At 47.6% G+C, this 25,323-nt stretch overlaps 2 protein-coding genes and 1 non-coding gene across 4 annotated transcripts in view; 2 read left to right on the top strand and 1 right to left on the bottom strand.

The window, feature by feature from the left end:
- The first annotated feature begins 7,471 nt into the window (after window positions 1-7,471).
- Window positions 7,472-25,323, top strand: part of LOC135916349 (aminopeptidase N-like) — a 66,560-nt gene continuing 48,708 nt past the window's right edge. The window contains exons 1-5 of one of the 2 annotated variants that reach the window (XM_065449705.1): window positions 7,472-7,616; window positions 10,281-10,500; window positions 12,658-12,979; window positions 20,348-20,547; window positions 21,800-21,955. In XM_065449705.1, the coding sequence (XP_065305777.1) occupies window positions 10,304-10,500; window positions 12,658-12,979; window positions 20,348-20,547; window positions 21,800-21,955 (875 nt within the window). In that variant the 5' untranslated portion in view covers window positions 7,472-7,616; window positions 10,281-10,303. Of the gene's footprint in view, window positions 7,617-10,261; window positions 10,501-12,657; window positions 12,980-20,347; window positions 20,548-21,799; window positions 21,956-25,323 lie in introns of those variants that run through there. The other variant, XM_065449706.1, reaches the window with a different exon arrangement.
- TRNAT-CGU (transfer RNA threonine (anticodon CGU)) lies at window positions 21,376-21,447 on the top strand. The gene has a single exon. It is a non-coding gene; the product is annotated as a tRNA-Thr (tRNA).
- On the bottom strand, window positions 23,175-23,744 carry LOC139060180 (uncharacterized). The gene has a single exon (XM_070539117.1). The coding sequence runs from the start codon at window positions 23,538-23,540 to the stop codon at window positions 23,175-23,177; it is 366 nt and encodes a 121-aa protein (XP_070395218.1). The 5' UTR covers window positions 23,541-23,744.

Raw genomic sequence — 25,323 nt, 5'->3', positions numbered from 1 at the left:
GAGATTCCCCAGGCCTATGGTCGCCGTTCTACCCGTCAGAAAGTCCCGGACGTAGTTGTATGTCCGCCGTCCGCAGTTGGTATGTTGTAGGCTGTTTAGCACTGCTTCGTGTGAGACGTTGTCGAAGGCTCCCTTCACGTCGAGTGCCAGGATGGCACTCTTGTGGCATGTGCTGAGGCCATCGATGACTTCTTCTTTAAGCTGAAGTAGAATGTCCTGGGTGGAGAGGTTAGGCCGGAAACCGAACATAGTGTTCGGCAGGTGCCCACCTTCTTCCAGGTAGGGCGAGAGACGATTGTGGACCATGTGCTCGAAGAGTTTTCCCGCGCATGACGTAAGAGAGATCGGACGCAGGTTCTGTAGGTTGATGGGCTTGCCGGGTTTCGGGATCATCGTTACGTCCGCGTGCTTCCAGGAAGCCGGTATACTGCCCGTCTCCCAGCTTTCATTGATATACTTTAACAAACTCTCCGTCGCCCCGTCGTCCAGGTTACGGAGGGTCTTGTTGTTAATTTTATCCCTGCCGGGCGTCGTGTTTCTTGTGAGATTTCTTATGGCTGCCACGATCTCCGACTTGGTGAAAGGCTGGTCTAAATCCGGATTGGGTTCCCCCTCGTACTCCGGGTGAATGACTGGCTGCGTCTTCCGTTGTTGCTCGTCTCCGATGTATTTCGCAGTGATGGCTTCGAGCGCTTCTTCTTCGGTTCCCTGGAAGTTGTGTATAAGTCTTTGTATGTGTTGCCCCGTGACAGTTTTTGATTCCGTCTTCGCCAGAAGGGTCTTTAAAATGGCCCAGGTCTTTCGGTTGCTGAGGGTTCCCTGTAACTGGTCGCACACTTGATTCCAGTTCTGACGTCCGAGTTTTTCAGCATACTCCTCCGCCTGCCGCGAGATTGCGGCAATGCGGATCTTGAGTTTGCGGTTTCTCTTCTGCTTCTTCCATCTCTTCAAAAGTCCTCGCCTGGCCTCCCAGAGGTGAAGTAGGTGTGGGTCGACTTCGGGATTGTCCGCAGTGAGTTGGATGGTCTTTGTGTACTTGGTAACCAAGTCCATCACGTTCTTGGTCCACTCCTCGATGTTCTCTAGGCTGCTGGGGTGTTCATCTTTGCGGAAAGCAGGCCAGTCTGTAATTTTGGCTTGACCTAATCTCACAGGGGTTTTGTGGTGCATGATTTCGGTCTGGATGATATGATGGTCGCTGCCCAGAGTCTCGTCCAGTCTCGACCACTCGACTTGCCTGAAGCCAGTGGAGAAGGTCAGGTCTGGGCTGGTGTCTCTGGAGACACTGTTGCCGATTCTAGTTGGTATTAGAGGATCGGTCCACAACGTCAGCTGGTGGTGTTGTGCCGCGTTGTGCACGTCCATACCCTTCTTGTTGGTTGATCGGTAGCCCCAAGCCACGTGTGGAGCGTTAAAGTCGCCCACCACGAGAAGTTTCTGACCGTCGGTGACTTTCTTCACTTCTCTCAGTAACTTGTCCAAGTCCTTTAGTGTGTCGCGCGGAGGACTGTATACATTCAGGATGTAGAGGCTCTGCAGGGTTTTCTTGGGAGGAACCAGCTCAATCAGAGTGTGCTCGATTCTGTGGTTGATTTCGTGCTGCTGCGTCGTGTAGTGCTTCTTGATGAGGACGGCGGTCCTGGTCCTTCCTTGGGCAATGTGCGTTTTGTAGCCACGCATCGTAATATTATTTGTCTCTGTTTCCTGTAACGCGATGACGTCAGGTTGGTGTAGGGTGCATAGGTGAAGTAAATTTTGCCGTTTCCGATTTATTCCTCTGCAATTCCACTGCCAAATTTTGAGGGTTTCAGTCGCTTCTTTCTTCTTTGCTATTTTATTCGCCATCTTGGCTTCCCAGAGTCTCGTTCATCTGGGCTTCTCTGATGGGATATTTTGGCTTTTTCCTTGCCTGCTCTTTTTCCCTTTCTAGGATGGAGATGCGTTGGTTGAGCTCGTTGCCCATCTGGGTGATCTCCTGGCGGAGCGTTTGTAAGGCTGCTTGGACGGTGGCTGCCACAGACTTGCTTATGGTGTCGACGGCCTGAGCCAGTTCGGCTCGGAATTCATTTCTCAGTTCGGTCTTGTCTTCGGTTCGGGCCTTGTTCACCTTGTACTCTATTCCCGATTCTAGGTCCTCTATCGGGGGAGTATGTTCCCTCGGCGGCGTTGGCGTTATGGTCGATGTCTGCTGTTTTTGCAATTGCTCAATGAGATGTTGGAGCTTCCTCTCCAGGGCTTGTTCCCTGGCCTGAGCTCTTTTGTCCCGTTCCTCCTGACGTCCTTCTTGCTCTTCTAGACGCTTCATGAGATCTTCATTCCGCTTCATCAGGTCGGCGTTTTGCCTTCTGAGGGAGGCGATGGTTTCCTCGTATCTCGAATTTCGCTCTTGTGTCGGCAGTGAGGGAAATTGGTCGGTTGTCGACTTGGAACTGGCTATCACTTCCGCCCAGCTGATCTTCTGCTGTTCTTGCTGTGGATTACTTGTTCGATATTCCGAGGAGCTTGAACTTGTCTCCCTTGTTATAGGTGGTTGTCGGCCTCTTGATTTACTTCTCTCCCTCACGTACAGGGGTGGGGGTCTTGGCTTGAGCCTTTTCTCGCACTCCTTGCTTGCCGTCTCGTGAGGTAGCCCTCTCTCTCGGTTGACCAGGTTGAGCTGGTCCGTCGAGTCGGAGCTGGACAGCACTGCCTCCCACTGCCGTGTGTTATCGGTGTGAGCTATGGTGTGCTTGCGCAAGCCCGCACCATGTGATAAAGCGTTGTGCATTGATCGCAGGGGCGGCATTTATAGGAATACAACGCAGGGTATATGGCGTGGTAGAGAGAAGTGTGGATATGTGTTTGTTTGGAGTTTCTACCAAATTACGGCTTCCTCTCGCGTCAGATCATTATCAGGCGATGGGAGCGTTCTTCGTGAAAGCCGATAGTGTTGTAGGATGTGCGTGTAGGTTAATGGTATCAGCCAGCGAGGTGGAACTTCTCGGCGCGTCCCTCTCGCGGCTCCCGCTGTACATGCGCTCGGCGAAGGCGTGAGCCTGCTGACTGCCGCGTAAGGACTCATGCCCCGGAGTCCACACGATTTTATGTATCGCGGGAGCTGGTGCGCCCCAATCAGAATGCGATGTTGGGCCTTGGAAATTTTGGCCCTGGAAAAATTTCGGCATGCTGTCTGAGAGTCCTTCAGAATTATGACGCACTCCCAGTGCGGTCTCGTCATGATGGCTAACACTACTGCTAGTTACTCTGCCTCCGCAGCGCTTGCTGTGGAAACGGACGATGCATTTATTCACCTATCCTGCTCGAGTTAGCCAGGTACAGCTACAGGCAACTGCTACGTGCAACTGCTACATGTCGACGCTACGCTGCGCACATCTCACATCGCGTGACAGGCGGCACGATGCGATGCAAATGATTACGATAACGATAATGATGATAATTATATATTGGCATCAACCTTGAAACGGGGCGGTGCAAGCTGTTAACCAGCTTGCTTGATTTAATCAGTTATGCCATACATGCTACCCCCCCCCCTCCCCCCTATCCTAGGATTTTTTTATATTTTTCCTTAATCTTTTTCTTTAAGAAATGCGCGCGTGGGTAACGTCAAGCCTGTGTGCAGCCAGAGAACGTACGTTGAGACAGCAGGTGGTAAATTGGTGGGGCTGATCGAGCAGTGCAAGGAAACGTTGCATGATTGTGTCAAGGCGATGTTGTTTGAGTCTGCAGAATTCGTGACGCAGTGATCGGTGAGGGTTTACGGCGGCGTGGTAAAAAAAAGTCGTCTTCAGCGTTGTTGATATAAAGGCCATCAAGTGAAGTGGCTCGACTCGTGTGGGTCTTCGCGGCGAAGCTGCCGGGCCGCATTTTCGACTGACCGCACGTGCGGTTGCTCGCGTAGAAGCTGTTGTGCATGATTTTCGGCAACACGCACTCGAGGCTCTTCGCGGCGAAGTCTTTCTACGTCCTTTTCTCAAGAACGAACTAAAATAGCCGCGCGGTGTCGACGGCGACGTGCGGCTTGTGCTGCTCTCTGCACAGTGGTCTGCCGAGACCGACGTTGTCTGGTTGCAGCCGCGCGCGTAGCTCTACGAGTCACTTCTTCAGCAGCGGTTCGTACCTTGCGAGGAGGCGCCATAATGCGCCGCGAAGAGGCAACACAGGTAACGAGACTATGCGGTGAGCAGGTCACATCCCTTGATACGTGTCACGGTATGATGCAAGTGGAAACTTGAGGGTCCAAAGCACTCAGTCCGCAGGAACAGTTGCATGAACCGACTGTTTAATACCGCGCGCTAGTCACTTCTTCTTGTTCACTATGCTTCTTCTAAATGGCGATATCAATGTCCTTGCCACACTACAGACGCGGCATTTTCCTCTCTTTCAAGGGATGCATCGTCCCAGTGCGAAAGTTAAGCTTGTACAGGTATGAAACCTTAAAATGCGAATGGATTCGATAAGTATGGCTTTATACGCACCACAATATGTAACTGCGACGCAAAGGGAGCACGTATCGACGCTACGCGGAGCGGCTGTGACGTCGCGTGACCACACGCGCGGAAGGCGATAGCTGCGACGGACGTCGGCGGCGGCGGCTGTTGCGATCGACATTGGCATGTCTTCTCGACGATTAATGATTCACCAGCGAGCGTGCAGTTATGAAAGGTCCTTCACGCTGCATCGTCGCTTTCTCAGGGCCTTTCTTTTGCTGGCTACTAAATCAGCGTAACCAAAGCTGACGGACGAGACAAGCGCCTGCCTGGAGTAGATGGGACCCGACATCGACTGGGACACGCAAACAAAAGAGCCCGCCAGAGGTGAAACAGCCGCCGTCCTTCGCGGAAGCAACAACCATATCGTAAATACCACGCTACCGGAGCCTGACCCTGTCAAGCGGACCATCACGAATGACCCACTAATTGATCAAAGGGACCAACGTCGACGACTTCCATGGGAACATCTTCGACGTCAAGTTCACAGCTCGCCACGCTGTTGTCTCTTATGCGGGGGCGAACGTGCAACACTGCAGGCTGAGCCCGGCAGGACGACGTGACATCGTGGGCGGGATTTTGCGAATACTTCAAAGATTGTGGTTGACCGAGAAGAACAGGGAACTTCCCAGTCGAGAAAAAGGGGAAGAAGAAGTGCATAAGAAGTGTATCTGGAGTGTTGGAGTGTGCTCCGACTCGCACCAGTGCCCCTAATCGTACTGGTGCTCTGACATGTACATGTGCTCCTACTCATGTTCGTACTAGTACTAGAACTCGTGCTAGCACATGTAGCTTCTCATCATGTAACTTTGTAAATAAACCCCTTTTCTCATCTCTTCTACGTCGCCCCGGAGCTCTTGATCACCCGGCACCTGGCACGTCACCAGCCCCGGAACCGTAATGGCCGGTCGGAGACCAAGTCACAACAACCGTATGACAGCGATGGGATACGCTACCCTGAGTCCCGCCATCGCCAAACGAAACAGTTATTGGAATGAGCCCGTAACAGCTTACGCTGTAAGAAAGGCACAGACTCAACTGCACAGCTACTAAAAAGTACAGAATTGTATGCTGTGCATGCACACAAAGGAAGAAAAAAGGGAAAAGAAAGCTGTCGCACCCACCCACACATATTGAGATATGTGCAGATATTTATAAAGAAAATTAAATTCCAACAGCCAAGGGAATAAGCTAGTCGCTGCCACCATGCCGGCCAAAAATCCAGAAACGGCGGAGGAAGTGGCCATCGTTCTCGGAGTCGCCACATCCAAGGAACAGCCGTCATCTTGAGCGACTCGAAAACCACGTGTAGAAACCTACGAAAAGGCCGTATCACTATCGCAGCGGTGAAGATTCTAGAAGAAGTAAGACGAGAACTCCTCGATACGTACGTCGCATGGGCCCTATGCCACGAACACCTGGCAGGAAACGAAGCAGCACATGCTGTCGGCCGAGGGAATACCGGCCGGGATTTCCTGCCGCACGGTCTCCGGAAAGCGACGAGGGCGCAGGACATCCCCATCAACTGCGCCGCATTATTGCAATAGGAAGAGGAAATCCACTACCACATCCAAAATTAAGCAACAAGAAAGCCACCACCCTCCGCAGACCACAAACGAATATATATGTCCATGGAATTATCGTTCACTTTATGCACCCCACACAATTCTTATACCTATGCTGATTCTGTGATGTACCGGACACCCTCCAACACATGGTGTTCGTGTGCCAACGCCAGGAGAAAAAAAAAACATTCAAGATGAAGGTACGGAATCGCTATGAGCTATCGAAGAAACGCTGGAGGCAATCTTAACGGCACCAAGCATCAGCGAAGTCCGGTGAACTGGGTACGGGCCGCAGCAGTAGCCAACGGCCTTCTGCACTGAGAGAGCCGCCCACCTAGCACGAAAAAGAAAAGTTACTTTCTCGCTGTTTTAGGTGCAAAGGTTTAGGTGCGAAAACCACGATATGATTATGAGGCACGCCGCAGAGGAGGGCTCCGGATTAATCTCGCCCTCCAGAGATTCGTTAGCGTGCACCTAATGCACGGGCGTTTTCGCATATCGGCCCCCGTAATGCCGCGGCCGCTATTTGATCCCGCGACCTCCTACTTAGCCGCGCAACATCATAGCCACTAAGCCACCACGGCGGATATATCTATCCGTTCTTGTGCCTCGCCCAACATGTGTGCAATCTGCGTATTGAGGCTGATCACATTGTGGTTCGTTCCTATTTGTTATTAACTGCGGGTGTACGTGAAATATTTCTGAGAGATACAGGCAGCTGCTGTTGAGATAATGGACATGTGAGAACTCCTTGCCCACATAGGGTTCGTGCCCTGTGTCAAGTATCTTTTCTGCTATGGTAAACAGACGGCGGACACACTTTCCTTTTACTGGCGTGCGGAGAGCGAATGTTATCGGCCTTTCCTAGTGTTCACCGCTTCAGGTTAGCTTGACGAAAATACGCAAGCAAGCTCATTCTCAGCACCTGAGAGCCGAGACCTTTCAGGTATAATGCACACTTTACACATAATCTAGGACTGTGACCCATTGCCCATTTCCTTCGCCCAAAACTTCCACCTGAGTCTACCCCCAACGCCAGCATGACTGACTCAAGTCACCACACCTGGCGGAATTTATCTAGTCGGCTTTTATGACATTCGCTGGTCCAGACCAGGGCGTCCTTTATCTCTGCACTGAGGGTCTCTGGGAACCCAACCACTTCATAAAAATATTTCCTATCTCTCTCTCTCGTCTCGCTTTTGGTATAAGGCGAATATCAGAAAGGTATAAAAAGTGCAAGATGCTATCCTCTTGCGTTCCTCAATTGACATTTTTGCTCTTTTATTTTTTGATCATTTGGGAAGCGGGAAAATTTGAGGCACCAGTTCAAAAATCCAGAACGAGCATTTACCACCTTGCCTTACACGTTTTTATATTAGCAAAAAATGAGTAGTCAGAATTTAGACAATGCGATTGTATTCACAAATAAAGAAGACGCGTGAAATCACGCGCGTTCGTGCCGTGCCCTGGACGCGCAAGGCGAAAGAAGAAAATAAAGATTCGCTCTTCGAGGTCCGCCTCACTGGGAACGCGCCCGCAGCCTTTCTTCGGAAGCGTCGCCGAGGTGAGTCTCACACATTCGCTATGTTAGTGACACCGTTTTTATGTGGTTTCTTTTGCACCGCGAGATTGGCGGAAATCCAAGTTAATATTAACGAAATTTGGCTTCGCAACGCCGCCTGCCACCCGCTCTCTAGCTGAACGCACTTTCGGGCAGTTGCAGCGCTCAGAGTTTCCGATTATTCCCTCTCTCAGTCTCTTTGCATCCTCCTCTATTTAGTAATGGCTGATGCTCCGGTTCTGACTCCGGCAGGCCATCTGGGAGATTAAGAGAAAATACAGGGTTTTTCAGGGAACACATTCGATCTCTTCTTTCAAAAATTGCCTGTGACAGACAGCACAATTCTAGTAAATGAGTTGGTTTATTCGAAAAGGCGGACTTCACTTGCAGAAGAAATAGAAATGCATAATCGACTAATTAAAAAAGTCACCAAGTGTTTTACTAATTACCGTATGGCACATATTGCCATTTACAAAGCCTATCGGGCGAGACTCGAAACGCGTATCCACTATAGAATAAAATTGTGTGGATGACACCATCTACGAGATATGCGCCGTCCAACTTGCGGTAAAAATGCACTGTCGTTCCACTTACTTTCTTAAAAAAACATCGTTTTATGCATTGAAGCACAAATGTAACAGGAAGGCCAAAGCATTTCTCCGCGAAATTCGGGGATTAATGTCTCGACTCGTGTCATCCTAACAATTCGTTTCAAATGTATCCGCCTTGCTAATAGCTAGAATGGTAAATTGGTTGGAAGAGGAATTGTAATTGCCTAGAATTTGTAAATTGCGATACGTGCAAAAGGTAATTAGATAAAAACTAATTAGTGCACTTTTGTTAATTAATCGATTATCCATTTCAATTTTGGGGGCAAATAATGTACGTCTCTTTGAGTAGTCCAGCTCATGAACTAGAATTGTGCTATATGCGATAGACAATTGAAGAAAAAATTTAACGTGTTCGCTGAAACACCCTGCATATCGTCGATCTAAACCTTTTTTCGCCCGTTGTTTGCCCTTCGCGAGTAACAAATATGACTCCTGTTCGTTTCTTCCGAACTATCCGTAGGGTAATCTCGGCTAGCGGGACTGAAAACCTTCTCGTGTGTCACGCAGATCACTGGGGGATCTAAAGGGATCACCCAAACTTTCAGTGTTCTGGGGCCAGATTTGCGAAATTCTCAGTGCATAAGAGCTCCGGCGGCAGCTGCGTATGGCGTGGCCACGCGGGCCTAATTTCGAAATCGATCTGCGATGGGGACAATGCGGGTGTCTGGGTGCACCAGGGCCGATAGCTTCGTGCGCGCTGTGTTCTCACCGCTTAGTTCGCGTTGAAGCGATAGGCAGCACGAAGGTCAATTTGCTCGCTGCTGCTGCTGCCGCGCTTCAGCACTCGAGCGTTTCGACAACGAGTTTCCGCGGTCATCGATTGAGATGTGTTCATGTTTGCTTGTGCACGGTTGACACCATGCTAGTTAATTTAGTTAATAAGCGAACGTTTAAAAGTTTATACGGCCGATAAAGCTACCATCCTTACTTGGTATAGCTATCTACTAATTTGCTCGCAAAGATGCTTGGCCTTTCGGGCGAAACTGCAACTTTTTTAGAACTGTTGCAGTCACCGGGCAATGCCATCTCGATTCTTCCGTCCCGGCGTGTAAAATGCTGCACTGGTTGATCCCGTTTCATCCTTTCAATTGTGGCTACATCATAACCGCAGGATATGTTTGTAACGTGTGAAATTATCACCTACTAGCAGCTTCTGGAATGACATAAGAAAGGTATTGGCCGCACCACGTCATAAGTAACTCGTAAGACACGTAGTAATGTGGAGCATCGCCCCCGAAGCATTTCTCCGGACACGGCGGTGAAAGGCAGGCACGAGGACAGTGGTAAGAGCGTCAGGCTGATTAACAGTGCGAGGCATTGACGCAGCGGTGTCACGAACACAAAAGCGGTGTATGATGCCCGTCGGGAAGAGAATGGGAATGACCGGTGTTTTCACGGAGGAGCACGACAGAAACTTTCCTGCATTTAAGATTTTCGTACAGCTTGTGACACATTAGCACACACATATTCTGAATGATTGGTTAAAAATGGACAAATACACAGTGGGACAAGCCCAATGGGTAAATAAAAATAAATCAAATGCATAAAAAGACCACTCAGTATAAGGCGCCATACCATTAAGAAGCTCGTACAACACACACGCCGGTCTATCTGTGTCCGTGTTTGCACGCCTGCCCCCTTTCAGTACCATAAATATTGAACAACTTACTCAACTCCGGACACTTCACCGGCTGCGAATACCGCCATGTTTTGTTTTTGGAGCTGGTGAGAGATGACGTGATCCGGAACAGAGCTGACCAGAAACAGGCAAAAATGAGAGAATTTAACGAAAGGCAACGAGTAGGTTAGTTAACCTTTAATCGCAGATGTGAAGTGGCGCTGCATGGTCGTAACAGAACACGAACGAAGAAGATTGCGCACACGCGCGCTAAAAGGTGTCCACGCGCTCTGCGCATCATCACGCGGTTGCGATCGCGGTTCTTCGTTTGTGTCTCGGTGCAACTATGCAGCGCACACCCATGGCAAAATTCACCAGTGGTGAGATGGTCCGGTGCATTTACGTGGCGGTGCGAACGAGGCTGTTGTCCGGCGGCAGGGGCCGGGTGGTGGTGCGCAGAGATGGCGGACAAGAATGGCGCAGTGCGTCGCTACGTGCGCACGGGCTGCGGCCCGGGTCTGGCCGTGGCGGCGCTGGTCACCACCGTGCTGGCCGCCTGGTTCCGCCTGGCGCCTCGCGCTGCCGGCCGGCAGCTGGACGCCGACGCTGGCCTGCCCGCCTGGTGGCCGGGGGCCGCCGAACTGGCCGTCGTGCGCAGGTGCGTGCACGGGGAACCTGCGCGGCCGTGGAACAATACGCGCCGGCTTGGGCGTCGCGTGTAGTTTTATATAAGTTAAACAGGCACTGACAGAGTAACACGTAACATAGGAAGAACACGTTTGACGTAGACGACAGCTCGACGGGGGAACACTGTATGGTTAGACAAGATCGCTCTTATGACTGTAATATGTCACTGACCGTATACCCAAAACAAAATGACGTTTCGAGATTCCTACGAGTCCCTTGTTTACAATGAAAAGCGGTCTACACACTGGTGCTCTAGCGTAGAGCACAAGGCGCATGTTCGGAAGCACACGCGACTCAATGTGCCACGTGGTCTCTTTATTGTATTTCTTATAGTGTAAAGGTTTAAACATTAATACTGATACTTTTTGCCTTGTTCTTTCCTCTGGAAGCGATACGCGCAGCGTCCCAGTTAATCTTGTGACCCGTGATCTGGGCACGCTCTGTAAGAACATTTGCCAGTGCAGTCCCTTTGGTGACATCATTCTTGTGCTGCTAGACGCCTGCAGAAATTTGCACTCTCGCCAATACATACTCAAATGGTGCACGGTTTCTTAAATTATGGGGTTTTACGTGCCAAAACCACTTTCTGATTATGAGGCACGCCGTAGTGGAGGACTCCGGAAATTTCGACCACCTGGGGTTCTTTAACGTGTACCTAAATCTAAGAACACGGGTGTTTTCGCATTTCGCCCCCATCGAAATGCGGCCGCCATGGCCGGGATTCGATCCCGTGACCTCGTGCTCAGCAGCGCAACACCATAGCCACTGAGCAACCACGGCGGGTGGCACGGTATCTTCTAGACCGCTCCAGGAAAACTTGCCCGAGGGAGGTGATTCTTCGAATTCATCAGGTCACATTTGTGCTTGCTAGGGCTTTGCACGCACCTTGTGTATACCGGACAGCGACGCGCTTCAACCTTGGTGCTAAATGGTTCTTAGAAATTCCTTGTTTACCACGTCGGTGGAAAGTTATGACTGAATTTGTATTTTACAAACATTTATTTGTTGAGTGCATGCGTTATTTCAAGTATATTCCTTTCTCGCCAGACGGGCTTGACTTGAACACTGCAGCAAGGAACGCAGCAACAAGAAATCCGTAGGGGTCTCGAAAGGTCACTTTGTTTTCGCTGTGGTCAGTGAGCCACGCTTTTTCTGCCAGTTGACAGCCAGTAAAATGGGCAATAACGTGGGATGGGGTTTTACGGGCCAAAATCACGATCCGATTCTGAACAACGCCGTAGTGAGCACTGCGGGTTAATTTTGGCCACCTGTCTAAGTACACGAGTGTTTTTGTATTACGCGCCCATCGAAATGCGGCCGCCGCGGCCTCGTAAACTTGCGACACGTTGACACGTGGACATCAACGCCCTTAAGTGAGCCCAGCCGCCAAAATGATGGTTCCTCCGAATACTGCGCGAATCTAAACTCGAGTAGCATTTATGTACAATAACTAGTTCCCGTAACAATTTTCTTACTGCACTATTCTCTCTACTTTTTGTGTGTTACTCATATTTCATTGAAATTTAGTGTATTTTTCTTCATTAATTTGTTATATCTTATTTCGTCTATCTTTTTTTTATTCTTCCTTTACTTGCAAGAAGACATCTGATTGTACCCTTAGCCTTCATTTCCTATTGTCACTTTTTTGCTCTCACCTGGACACCTTTTGATACAAGTGAGCTTTTCTTTATAACTAGATTTAAATGTTCAAATCCTGTCTCTGCATGCTTCCTGTTTAAGAAAACTAAGCTCGCGGCATTGGCAACTCGTACTTACACGTGACTGTTCTTTTTCGACTGTTTTCCGACTGCCATATCCACTTAGAAGCATTTGCAACCCCCGTTCCTTTCACTCTCCTTACATTAACCCAACAAATTCCTCCGTTTGAATATTTATACTTCTCTTGCGTTGTTGAATATTTCGTACTCACTCATTTTCCTCGCCCCTGGCAGAAGAATGAGCTATATATAAGCCCTGCCAAGGTAAGTCCCTTTGTCGAAACGGTTGGTTCCAGGCTGTGGTTTCACTTTTGGTGTAGCTGTTGATTGCATCGAGTTCACAGCTCCCTGTGGGCCCTTTGCCTTGTTCGGCTAAGGAGCCGAAACGTGTGACGTTGGCCGAGACGCAGGCCCGGCCCCCTGGCGCACACGTCTGTGCTGCGCGAGGACACGCTGGCGTTCCTCCGAGCGCGGCACCGGACGTCGGCGCAGGTCTACAACAACCGTCTGCCCCGCGCCCTGTTGCCCGAGCACTACGACATCGAGATGCGGCCCCGCTTCGCGGCCGAGGAGCCGCCGACGACGGAAGGCTCGGCGGGCGCGGACGACGACACCTTCACGGCCACCGTGGCCGTGCGTGTACGATGCGTGCAGAACACCAGCACTGTGGTCATGCACACCGGCAAGTTCAACTACACCGCGGCCTCGGCTGGCGCCGGACCAGCAGTGCAGGTGATAAGAAAAGTTGCCAAGTCATTTTAGTGTCCTTATACGGCCGCGGTCACCTCAAATTGCTAATGTTCTCGGGAGTCGAAAAGTCGGTGGCTCGAGCCTCAGGCAGTGGTTTTAAAGCTGCACTCGTGACGCACGTGTAATCACTGATTTGGTGCACGAACAGGTCGACGGAGAGCCCGCACATGTGTGGCAACAAGACTGTTTGCTCGTGTCGCCTAGGCTTTGCTTTACTCTCTGTGGGTTGTTTACTCTGCGATGCGCATTGCTATGTTTGCTATAGCTCGTGATGTTGGTGCATTTGAGCCTTCGATGACATTCCTCGCGAGGTTACATACACAAGGGTTCCGCGTGAAGAGCAATCCGCTGACGCCTTGATGAGCCGCGAGTAGTTTTACAGATCAGCCCGTGGGCAGGAACAAAGTTCTCATCATCTCCCGACAGAGGCATCCATGTTTCACGTGCGGGATACGAGTGTGTCTCTAGAATGGGGTGCTATCGCCGAACACAATTTCGTCACTGACTGATAGGCTTGCTCAGACTGGGATCGCCGCTCTTTTAGAAGGGCAGCGCTTTGCCATTGCAATTAGCGACGCGATGTGACACTTGTTTCGGGCTGATTTTGATGTCCAGGCGCTGCAATGTGGGGTTAACCTTGTCTTCCATTTCTGTGCAACTCTACGCTCATTAAAGTTGCGGCAGCGGCCGCGCGGGAGCCTCAGCGACTGAGTGAAATTTGAAGGATGGTTGGCCCGTCACATTAAATAGAGGTTACGGTATCATATAGGCAGTAGTGCCGTACAATAATAGTTGTAATGCTTTCCTTTTTACCAATGCGAGACATCACTGCAGATAACAGCCCTGACCATAAAAAATGTATTCATTTGGCAATAGGCCTTTAGTTCAAGCCCTTTCTGCTGCACTACTGGACGTCATAAGCTATACCCATGCCTTAAAGGACAACTTCTGAAAGACAGCGGAAAACAGTATAGGCATAATAAAAACGACAAAAACGGTGACATGATCGATGTATTGAACAATAGGGCGTCACAATAAATAGTGTTATTTACAGAATTGGGTTACGTCAGGGCAACGGCCGTAAATTTAGTTAGGACCATAAAAATAAAATTAGCAAGGTGATCCTACACAACAAGCACAAGTATGCCGAAAACCAAGACCATCGTTGCAAGCTAACAAAAGTGAACTAACAAAGGACGCACGGAGAAAAAACAGATTAGTGCAACGTATACCGATTATCTATAATGCGGGTCCCATCAGATACCGTAATATGGTTCGTTCGTCAGTTAAGCATTTCACTAAGCCAAGATACTGTCAAAAATATAGTAAACATAACGTACCTTACTAGAAAAACTGCTGCCGTTATTGAAGGATAAGATCAGAGAGAAAACTATAGCGCTAAGGATTTGTTACACACACACACTAATATATATATATATATATATATATATATATATATATATATATATATATATATATATATATATATATATATATATATATATATATATATATATATATATATTTATTTTTATTCATACTGTCAGCACAAGCCAAGACAGGAGTTGCGGTTACATCGCTGTCATCAAACTAGACATAGTATATGTTTTAAACAATTCAATACAAAACAATCAGGCTAGGAAGGCATATCATATAAACAAATATGAAGCAACAAAGAACATCAGTTACAATGACTAAGTTATAGCACTATATGGGTCAAAAAAAGAAGTAACGTGCCCAAACAACTGCAACCAACAAACAGCTAACAATAAAACGTATTCTCAACCACTTACAAATAATTGGTAGCAGTCTTTACAAAAGATTGTAAATCAGCACATTCTACTATATCATGTGGCAAGTTGTTCCAATCGTCTATGCTTCGAACCAGGAACGAATTTTTGAAGGATTCTGTTCTATATTTAAGTGGTTTAATATGTTTTGGATGCTTTGTTCTGGGGTTAGCAAGTCTCTCTAATGTGATGTGTTTTTCCAAGTCTACTTTATAGTCTCCGCTTAATACGTGAAAAAAGAATGTCAGCCTGCTAAGCTGCATTTCTTGCTTGACAGTCATGAGGCCAGCTCTATTTCTAAGTTCGGTGACGGACTGCGTTCTAGCGTATGTGTTAAAAATAAACCTCAAGGCCCTGTTTTGTACGCGCTCACATTTTAGTGCGTTCTGTTGAGTGTACGGCTCCCAAACATGGCTTGCATAAGTCAGTACAGGAAGTACAGTCATTTTGTAGGCCATTGTTTTTACCTCTGGTGGGGCGTTGTGAAGTTTTCGTCGTAACGACCAAAGTGTGCACATGGCCTTAATACAGATGCTGTCGACATGTACCGACCAGTTTAAATCATGTGCGAGATGAATTCCTAGGTATTTATATTCCTTAACCTCAGCTAATTCGGCTCTGTTAATGCTGTAGGGGAATATTAAAGGATCTTTCTTACGCGTGAAACGCACACAAACAGTTTTTGATGTATTCAATTCCATTTGCCATTCATCACACCAGAGACTAACTTTTTGTAAATTGTTACTAAGCTCCTGTTGATCATTAGGAGTGCATATTTTAGCATATATAATGGTGTAATCTGCGTAATGCTTGATGGATATTTGCGGCGAAAAAACCTGCTCCCATATCACTAATATAAATGGAAAAAAGTAAAGGGCCTATAACAGATCCTTGCGGCACACCCGATCGAACTGGTATATTGGTACTGCTAACAGAATTTAATGAAACAAATTGTTCCCTTTGTGACAAATATGCCTCAATCCATTTGAATAGCTTGGTATTACCTAAGAAATGAGACAGCTTCTTAAGCAGCTTTCTATGGGATATTCCGTCGAATGCTTTGCGGAAATCGATAAAGATCATATCTATTTGACCCTTTCCATCAATACATTGGCCGATTTCATGCGTAACTTCAGTGAGGATAGTGACTGTGGAGTACCCTCGGCGAAAGCCATGCTGGTTTTTACCCAAAACGTCGCTCTCTTCAACAAATTTAGTTAGGTGGGTAGAAAGGACGTGCTCTAGCGTTTTGCAACATGTACTTGTCAAAGAGATTGGCCGGTAATTAGTGACGTCATGTTTGGAACCCTGTTTGTGAATCGGTACTACCTTAGCCCGCCTCCAGTCTCTCGGAACGTCGCCAGATTCTAGAGATTTAGTTTAGATATCTGAAAGGAAACATGAGCACCACTCGGCGTACCTCTTTAAAAAAGCGTTGGGAATTCGATCAGGGCCAGGACATTTTTTCTCATCTAGTTTAAGGAGCAGATTCAAAATGCCGTCTTGTCTAATAGTTGGCTCAGATATACAGTGCCTAATGGAATGTACTGTTACGGGTGTAGAACCGTCATCCCATGTGAAGACCGATTCAAAATATTCATTTAAGAGGCAAGCCATTTCAGAGCTGTTCGTGATAGTCTTATTTTCACTTGTCAGAAATTGAATGCCGGATTTGGGCCCTGAAATGTACCTCCAAAATTTTCCCGGAGAGGATTTAGTAAAATTAGTAAGTGTTTTATTCATGTAACAATGTTTCGCTTTAATAATTTCGATTTTAAGTTCATGTGAAGCGGAATGAGTACAATGACGTGTTCTCATTCGTTTCATTCGTTTCAGGAGGCGCTTTTTATGAATTATTCCCCGTGTAATCCATGGTTTTTTTCTGGTAACTTTTTTGAGGCGCTTGGGAACAAATAGTGCTATTGATTTTTAATACCACACTTTTAAACTTCTCCCAAGCATCACTTACTGACGTGGTATTTAGCGAAATAAGATGGCTGAAATCATCATAACTTTACTCTAAATGGTCCAATACTGCAACATCATCTGCTTTAGAGAAATCGGAGACTAGCAAAGTTTTATTCCTCTCTGCTCGGGTATATGTGGTAGAGACATACGTGATCACCATTTTGTGGTCAGAAATCCCTTCTAAAACTTCACACCAGTACTTGGATTGTGTGACAGATCTGCTTAGAAACACCAAATCAAGTAGTGATTCTCCCGATTCGTGGGTTCGTGTGGGCATAGTTACTATTTGTGTTAAGTCAAGGGAAAAAGATTCAGGAGAACACGAGACACGGCCTGATTATTTTGACCTTCCTGATAATATGCCCAGTCAATATTTGGTAAATTAAAATCTCCGGCCATTATAATCTTACAGGTGCTGTTGCCAAACCTTTCAAGTAAGAAATCATTCAGCAATAGCATGTATTCTTCGGAGGCGCCAGGGGGGCGATATACTGCAACAATTACAAAATACAGACCACCGATCTCTGTGGTACCCACAATACACTCCAGTTCTGGAGGGGATGAAATTTCAACGAAGACCATTGAAGTTTTATAAACAATAGCAACACCGCCTCCTCTGGATCCTCTGTCTTTGCGACAAGCCGTATAGTTCGGAGGAAGGAAATCAGCGCTTTCGATTGATTTATTTAACCAAGTTTCAGTTACAATTACGATATCCGGTTCATGTTCCAAGAGGACAGCTTCCAAAAGTGAAGATTTGTTGTATATGCTCAGAGCATTGACGTTTAAAACTACTAATCTATCAGGGACACTCGTGACTGCTGTCAGAGCTGTTTCGCCTCTCGTAGGGCTTTTCTCTGACGCCTCTGTTGCTACTTTTGTCATGACGACGCGGCTCCCGGCATGGCCTACGTGTGGAAGTATCATCGTCCCAGTAATACGCCTTGCCGTCCACGTAAAGCATGTCATAAACTAGGCGCACTCGCTTCCCACTCGATTTCTCATTTTTAGCGCTTTCCCATTGGCACTTTCTCCTGTGCACCACGCTCTTTGAGAAGTCATCACTTATCGAAACATTCATGCCTTTCAACTTGGGACAGTTGCTCATAATTTCCTGTTTTTCCTTGAAATCATACAGCCGGAAAATAACTGGTCGTGCTTTTGACTGCTTTTTTCCAAGACGGTGCATGCGCTCAATGCTCCGAGGATAAGTACCAATCACAGAAAATATTTTGTCCTGCATCAGTTTCGATAAATCTGCCTGTGTTTCATTGTCTTGCTCAGGCAAACCGAAGATGATAAGGTTATTGCGGCGTTGGCGATTTTCCATATCGTCAACTTTTCTAGATAGCACTGCGACTGTTTCATTCAGACGAGACATCGTCCGCTGTGTGTCATCAAGTTTAGAAAAAGAAGACTCAAGTTTAGTTAAGCGGTCTTCAATAAGTTTCATGGCGGCACCATTTTCTTTCACTTCTTTTTGAACTGCTCTCTGATCACGTTTAATGTCACTTAATGTGTTGCTCTGGTCTTTCAACGCTTGCATAATCTGTTCAAGTTTTTCATCTGTAGTCAAACCAGGGCCCGGATTCAACTCGACATCACCACTTGTGATTAGCTTGAGACATACAGACCATCAATCACATACAAGCAGCGCTAGTGTGCGGGGGCACGGCACGACAATCAGTGACAAATAATTACTTCTAAGTGAGGAAGTGTCGTGTCTCACCTGCAGACAAGCAAATACGAACACGTTGGAAGTCATGCTTGCATGCGTGCCGTGCCCGCAACTGAGTCCGGGGGGGTCCAGGGGCTTGTTTAAGTAGGGATCGGTCCGTGACTTGGTCGTCGATGATTGGTGGATGCTTCCGATATACGTATCGCCGTCGCACATGCCCAGTAGTTGCGTCTGCAGTAGATCCAGATGATTAGGTTGACGCTCTGGCTTGCAGTGTGTGGCGATTGCACTTGCATTCGTGGCGGCGACGAGAAAAGGGACCTGCAGACAAGCAAATACGAACACGTTGGAAGTCATGCTTGCATGCGTGCCGTGCCCGCAACTATATATATATATATATATATATATATATATATATATATATATATATATATATATATATATATATATATATATATATATATATATATATATATATATATATATATATATAAAACCCGCTCAGAGTATAAAGAATGTCGTACAATGTACTAAATGCACGCAAACTCGATGGACTTGCCATAACAAAATGAGTGAAAGGAGCAGCAGTCAAATCTGAGTCATTTACTGCGATGGGCAATTAACTTGTTCTCACCCGCTCCACTTCTTTCACCGTTTCTGCGCGTGGCTCGTCTGGCGTCGCCTGAACGTGTTGACTCGGTCCTGCGTCGACTCCTTCATAGCTTCGACTGGCTTTCAAGTACTAAATTTTTTGAAATGTATTACGCAAACTAGGTCTGCCTTTGAAGCTATGTTCACACTACTGTCGTAACGCGCATAACAGCTCTTTCAGCGTATCTAACGTAACGGCTGTAAAAAAAAGTTACGGCAGTTAAGCCGACACCTTTGTTCACATTTGCTGCTGCGTAAATTACGGCTTTTACAACAGGCCAATCAAATTTGGAGCTGCAGAATCGACGTCACCAGTGGTCCAATATAGCTCCTGTCAACATGCGAGCGCTGGCTGAGATCGAAGAAATTCACGCTCAAAACAAATTTATGGTCATGTATTCAATCGCACAAAGACGACGAAGGCGACACAGAAGGGTTTGGGAGCGGCAAGTATTTCTCGACAGGGCCGTGGACGGCGATTTTCACAACCTTTTCGCCAAGCTCCGAGTTGGTGACGCTTTGATGTTTCATGACTTCATGCGCATGTCGCCCCAGCAGTTCCGCTTCTTTGAAAACCTAGTGAGACCACCCATCGAAGTTCGGAGCACGCATCTGCGGCCATCGATTTTCTTGGCGGATAAACCAGATGAACTGAATATAGTCTGGCAAGGCGCATTGCACAAATTTTCACGAACTCAGCCTACCTAATCGTGCGCACGGAATGACGGAATGGCACTTCCCGCGCCCGGAGCTGTCTGCAGACGGGAGGACGGAAGTGTCGTCACCGGTTGTTGAAAACTGAAAGCTTATCGGTCATTGGCTGTGTCGCAACGGTCGTAATATCACAGTCGTAAATGTTGCCGACCTTTTAACACTCTCGTCCGCAATTTTTGCGTGAATTGCGCACGTTGGAACCTTTACGTTCGCAGTCTGAAGTAGACGCATACGCTTGTTGCGCTTCCGCTTACGCATGTTACGAAAAATGGGCGCCTTACGAACGTAGTCTGAACATAGCATGACACGACACGCAAACTAAGGGTGAACTAACAGCGGGCGTAGTGTTAAATTCGTTACTTACAAACCCGTATTCGTACATCTTAACTGTTTAACGGATCTAGCAAAATTATTGTCGGTCATGTTGTGCTATGGATTTATCCGTATGTTTTGGATCAGTAACCGCCTTGCAGTAATGTCGCTGTAGTAAGTTTGGAGTGAGCCAGAACAGACGGAATCGCCGCAGCGCTTGCCGTCCCTTCGGCACAGGTATGGGACGCGTCCAGCCCTCTCAGTCAGGTGGCGGTCACTGGCATCGAGAAAGGCGCTGACAGTGGTCTGCTTGTCATCTCGCTGGCCTCCAGTCTCGAGGCTGGCAAGAAGTACGTCGTGCACATTCAGTTCAGCGGACGCCTGGGTGACACCAGAGGGTTCTACAAGTACCACTACACCTCGGCCGACAGGAAGCAGTGAGCCCTCCTATACTCTCGTTGGGACGTGACGTGACAATGTTTCATCGGTGAAACGACAGCGTAGATGAACGAGAGAGCATAAAATAAAATCATCAGGATAACCAGCACTGTATTCTGATGGGCAGAGGCAAAGAGGTAGTACCAAATTCTCATGATTCAGGTGTGTTCCATTCGAAATAAAGACAATTTAGTTAATCTATACTGCGGTTTACGTCCCAAAGCCGCAAGGTGCTTGTGAGTAAGGCTATTGGGGGGCGTTAAGCATTGATAACCAAGTGGGTTTACTTAAGGTGCCTCACAAAGCTAGGCAGGCGGTGGCAGACGGCCTCTTTTACATCCTCCGACGCTGTTAGTATGGTAACCACCTCAGCCGCAAGAATCACACCAGTGACCTTGTGCTCAACAGCCCAACTCGCATGATAACGGAATCACAAAAGCACATTTATTAAACTGCAATATATATATATATATATATATATATATATATATATATATATATATATATATATATATATATATATATATATATATATATATATAATTATAATTATAATTATATATATATATATATATATATATATATATATATATATATATATCGCACTGCCCTTCCACTCTGTGAAGAAGGATGACAAGCGAAGCTGTGTATGTGGATCCCTTAATTGCGAACTACACCTCCGGCGAGGGTCGACCTCGCATTGCACTATCTTCGGGATCGGCCCACATATGGGGTGTGCTTAACACCTGACTCTTCTCCGCCGCGGGTGGGGCCGGTCTGTTCCAGTAGTAAAACATGAATACCCCAGAAGTGGATCGGAGGGCGACGCCGCGGTAGCTCAATTGGTAGAGCATCGCTCGCGTAATGCGAAGACGTGGGATCGTTCCCCACCTGCGGCAATGTGTTTTTTTCATCCATTTTCAATTGTAATAATTTACAATTTCTTTATTTCAATTAGTAAGTACAAGTAATTTCCCCTGTGTTGTCCTCGGTGTCTTTGTTGGCTTCTTATGACATGAATGATAAATATCGGACCTTTCGGTTAACCCCCTTTCTTCACGTGTGCGTGTATGTTACTCGCTGGAAGTTAAAAAAAAAACAGTTGGAAGTCAGTGTTTGCTTCATTTTTCTTTTTCCCGTCCTTGTCCCAGTGCGCACTGTGATTTACAGTAACATCGAGTACCAACTAGCCTGGTTGTTGCTGCTCGCTGCCTGTAGGGTTAAAGCTCTTCTCTGTGGGCGTTCGCGCAGGCACCTCTTGGTGACATTCTTCGAGCCGACGTTCGCCCGTGAGGCGTTCCCGTGCTTCGACGAGCCGGACATGAAGGCGACTTTTTCCGTGGTGGTGGTCAGGCCCGAGGCATACCACTCCATATCCACTATGCCCCTGGTGCGCTCCGAGGGCAGGTAGGAGGAATGAACAGGTTTAGCGAGCAAACGCTGCGCACGCATGACGAAAATTGCGCCCGATTGGCAGCTTACGTGCTACCATAGGTGTTACTGCTGCAGGTATGCGATGTTGAAGAATGAAAGCCGTCCGCGAAATTCGGCATTGTACGGTGTGTTGTAACATTGTTGTGCGATAGATACAAATATGATATATAGGCTTTACTTTATTGATTTTCGTTGTTCACGTGACTTTTCATGTCGTTAACTGCATTATAGCATTGTCGACTTTCGTGTTTGGTGATACCATCTTTACTGTTTACGATGTGTCCGCTAAAATTCATGAGAATTCGTTGCGCACTTGTTTCAAAGATGAAGTGATTAAAGCAACGCCTTGCCACGGTATACTGGCTTATACGTGCATGGCGCACACACATGCTCAACCAAGCTGTAACAAGGAAATATTCTGTGACAGTAGTATCCAAAGTTCGAAAATTTCTTGAATGCATCTGACCTTTTTTTTTCTTTCTTCAGACGGTGCCTTTCTCTTTAGGCGGTTATGCTTAATATGGCGCTCCGATAATGCGCATCCAAGTTGTTAGGGTCGCAGACGCGGCTCGTGTTGCGGCTCGAGGTGGCGTTTGGGCCGGGAATCCACCAAGCCCGAGTACGTCCGGTTCCTACCTTTCCTTCCTTCTTTTCCTCCTGCTCCCGTATGATGAAATGTTTCGTGTATCGACCCTCACATGTGGATCAGAAAGCAAGGTTCTGCATAGGGTTTCATTCGACGTGACTAAGATGGCCGACTTTGTACCAAGAGTGCTGCAATCTTTCGTTGCTCCTGACGGCGCACTTGCGTAATGTGCAAGACACTCGCAGTCCGAGCGTTTCCTGTCCTTAACGCCACTGGGGACTGTCAGGGGTGTTTAAGCTGGATTAGTTTCGCAGTAACTTGCAAAGTGGATCCGGCGGACAGTGCTGCCAACCCTAGGAAGATTTCCCTATATTTAGGGACATCAGGACTTTCATTTTCCGTGCGCTCTGTCCTGGAAGACACTAACAGGGACGAGACGAACACTGGTTGTAAAGAGGACACAAAGCCTTCTTTACATTAAGACATGTTTAGAAAGGAAGAGAAAAAATGTCTGAATCAATGGAAGTTTTACTCTACATGGAGAAAAGAAACACTCGAAGACCCAAGAAACCTCTGCTGCGATATTGCAATGACCGATACATGGAACTAATGCTGTGTCTGCATTTTAGTATCAGTGACCACAGAATACCTTCGCCTTAGCATGTGAAGTATGACTTGTAATAGCACTGCAATGCTAGTGGATGGTACATCTGTCAAACGGTAACGCAGGTGTCCTAAGGCGATCTCAGCGAGGACAGGAACCTCGCGTTGAGCAAAAGGGCAAATGCTTGCTTGATCTTGAATTTCAGTTCGATTCGAGACCGTGAAAGGGGGGCCCCTCGGTCCTTTTGGCTTTAGGAGTTTTAAGCAAGAAGTGTCAGAAGAGTTACCACAGGTATAACTGACTTGTGGCAGCCAAGCGTTCCTAGCGACGTCGCTTTTTGATCCTTCGATGTCGGCTCTTCCTATCATTGCGAAGCAGAATTCGCCAAGCGTTGCATTAATTTGTTCACCCACTAATAGGGAACGTGAGCTGGGTTTAGACCGTCGTGAGACAGGTTAGTTTTACCCCACTGATGACGGGTCGTTGCGATAGTAATTCTGCTCAGTACGAGAGGAACCGCAGATTCAGACACTTGCTTCCCCTGCTTGGTCGAGAGGCCAGTGGTGCGAAGCTACCATGCATCCGTGGGATTACGACTGAACGCCTCTAAGTCAGAATCCCGTTTAAGCACCGCAAGATATTTTGTGCACTTGCGGCGAAAGCGGCTAAGATTAGCGCCGGGTCGAACACGGCGCTTCCCGGCTGGATAACGCCGAACGAACAGGAGGCCGAGCATTGTCGGGGCCACTGGTCGCTCTCCGGGTCTATGGCTGGCCTGAATCGCTTCAGTGTCAAATCGACTGAAGACGACTTAGGAACCTGTCATGGTGTCGTAAGTAGTAGAGCAGCCACCACACTGCGATGATGCTCAGAAGATGAACGGCAGGGTGTGAATGCTCTGTATGGACGCGTTACGAAGCACTGCATGCTACTGCGCTATCGCTGTTCGCACCGCTAGCTTTGCTGTAGATTTCTGCGCACTTTGGAATGTTTATCTGTAATCAGCAAAATCAATGTATGCTGCCACACCAAACGAGGCAGCATAGACAAATCTCGGCGTAAGAGGAGTCATGTACTTGGCGCCGAACTCCAAAAGGCGGTCGTGGCGCCGAGCAACTGATTATGCATGCGTGTACTAAAATTTACCGGGAGCCGCCCATAGGTAGAGCACTAGGTGTATTGTATTTGGGGCTAGCTCCACCACTAGATAAGCTGGCGCCACTGTAAGCAAGACGGGGCATGAGGGATCACGTGGACACAGCGGCTGCGTCGGCTGCTTCGGAAGCGCCGAAGTGAGCTGAAAACGAAAGTTTAAAGTCCGACCTGTGCTGCAGTTCTGATTAAGTGGTGAGGTTTTCCCGCCTTCGGTGTCTGCTTGACAACATTTGAAAGCACTGTAATGGTAGTGGCTGCCTTTGGAGGCGCGCAGCATGGTAGGCTACTGCTCGGTGCCACAGTACCGAACGTACGCAACGGAGTCCGGTGTCAGCCTTATTTACACGTAGCCGCAGGACAAGAAGCTGCGTGAAGCTTGGCTCGCGAAAGTTAGAACCGGCAGACAGCCGCCGGCTGCAACTCGAGTGTGTAGCAAGCACAGACGCGAGGAAGATTTATAATGCGGCGTCGGGGCTACGATGTTCGGTGAGTAGCACAAAGCGCACACTGAGATGCTCGCCCGCGCGCTGCCCGGCTAATGTCACGAAGTTTTGGTCTATGGACATGTTGATTCTAGATACTGGCAAGTTCACAGTAATGGAAAGGGAACCATAAAAGGCACATAAAAAGAGGCATGACATATGCTCACGCTTGTGTAGCACCAAACAATGAAATGTACTCGATTAAATAAACGAAGCTCGCTGAGAAGACCGATAAACATACAGTGTGAGGAAACTTGAGAAATAACGGAATTTAAACGTCCAGGACCTTAGAAAAAAAGATTGAATAATCGCGACGGGACATCCCAAGTGGCCCTGGTAGGTGTTGAATTCCGTAGCAATAACGAAATTATTTTTGAACAGCTCTGACAGTTTCCACGCAACGATGGTTGCTTGTGTGCTGTCAAATGCTCATATGATGCTGCCTAAAGCTCACGGTACGACGATAAAACGCGCTCCCAGCGAAAGGGAAACATTGTGCGCGTACATAGATGCA

This window comes from Dermacentor albipictus, chromosome 5 (genome assembly GCF_038994185.2).
Source record: "Dermacentor albipictus isolate Rhodes 1998 colony chromosome 5, USDA_Dalb.pri_finalv2, whole genome shotgun sequence".
Lineage (NCBI taxonomy): Eukaryota > Metazoa > Arthropoda > Arachnida > Ixodida > Ixodidae > Dermacentor > Dermacentor albipictus.
Note: the sequence above shows the minus strand (reverse complement) of the source record. Positions and strands in the feature narration are given on the sequence as shown.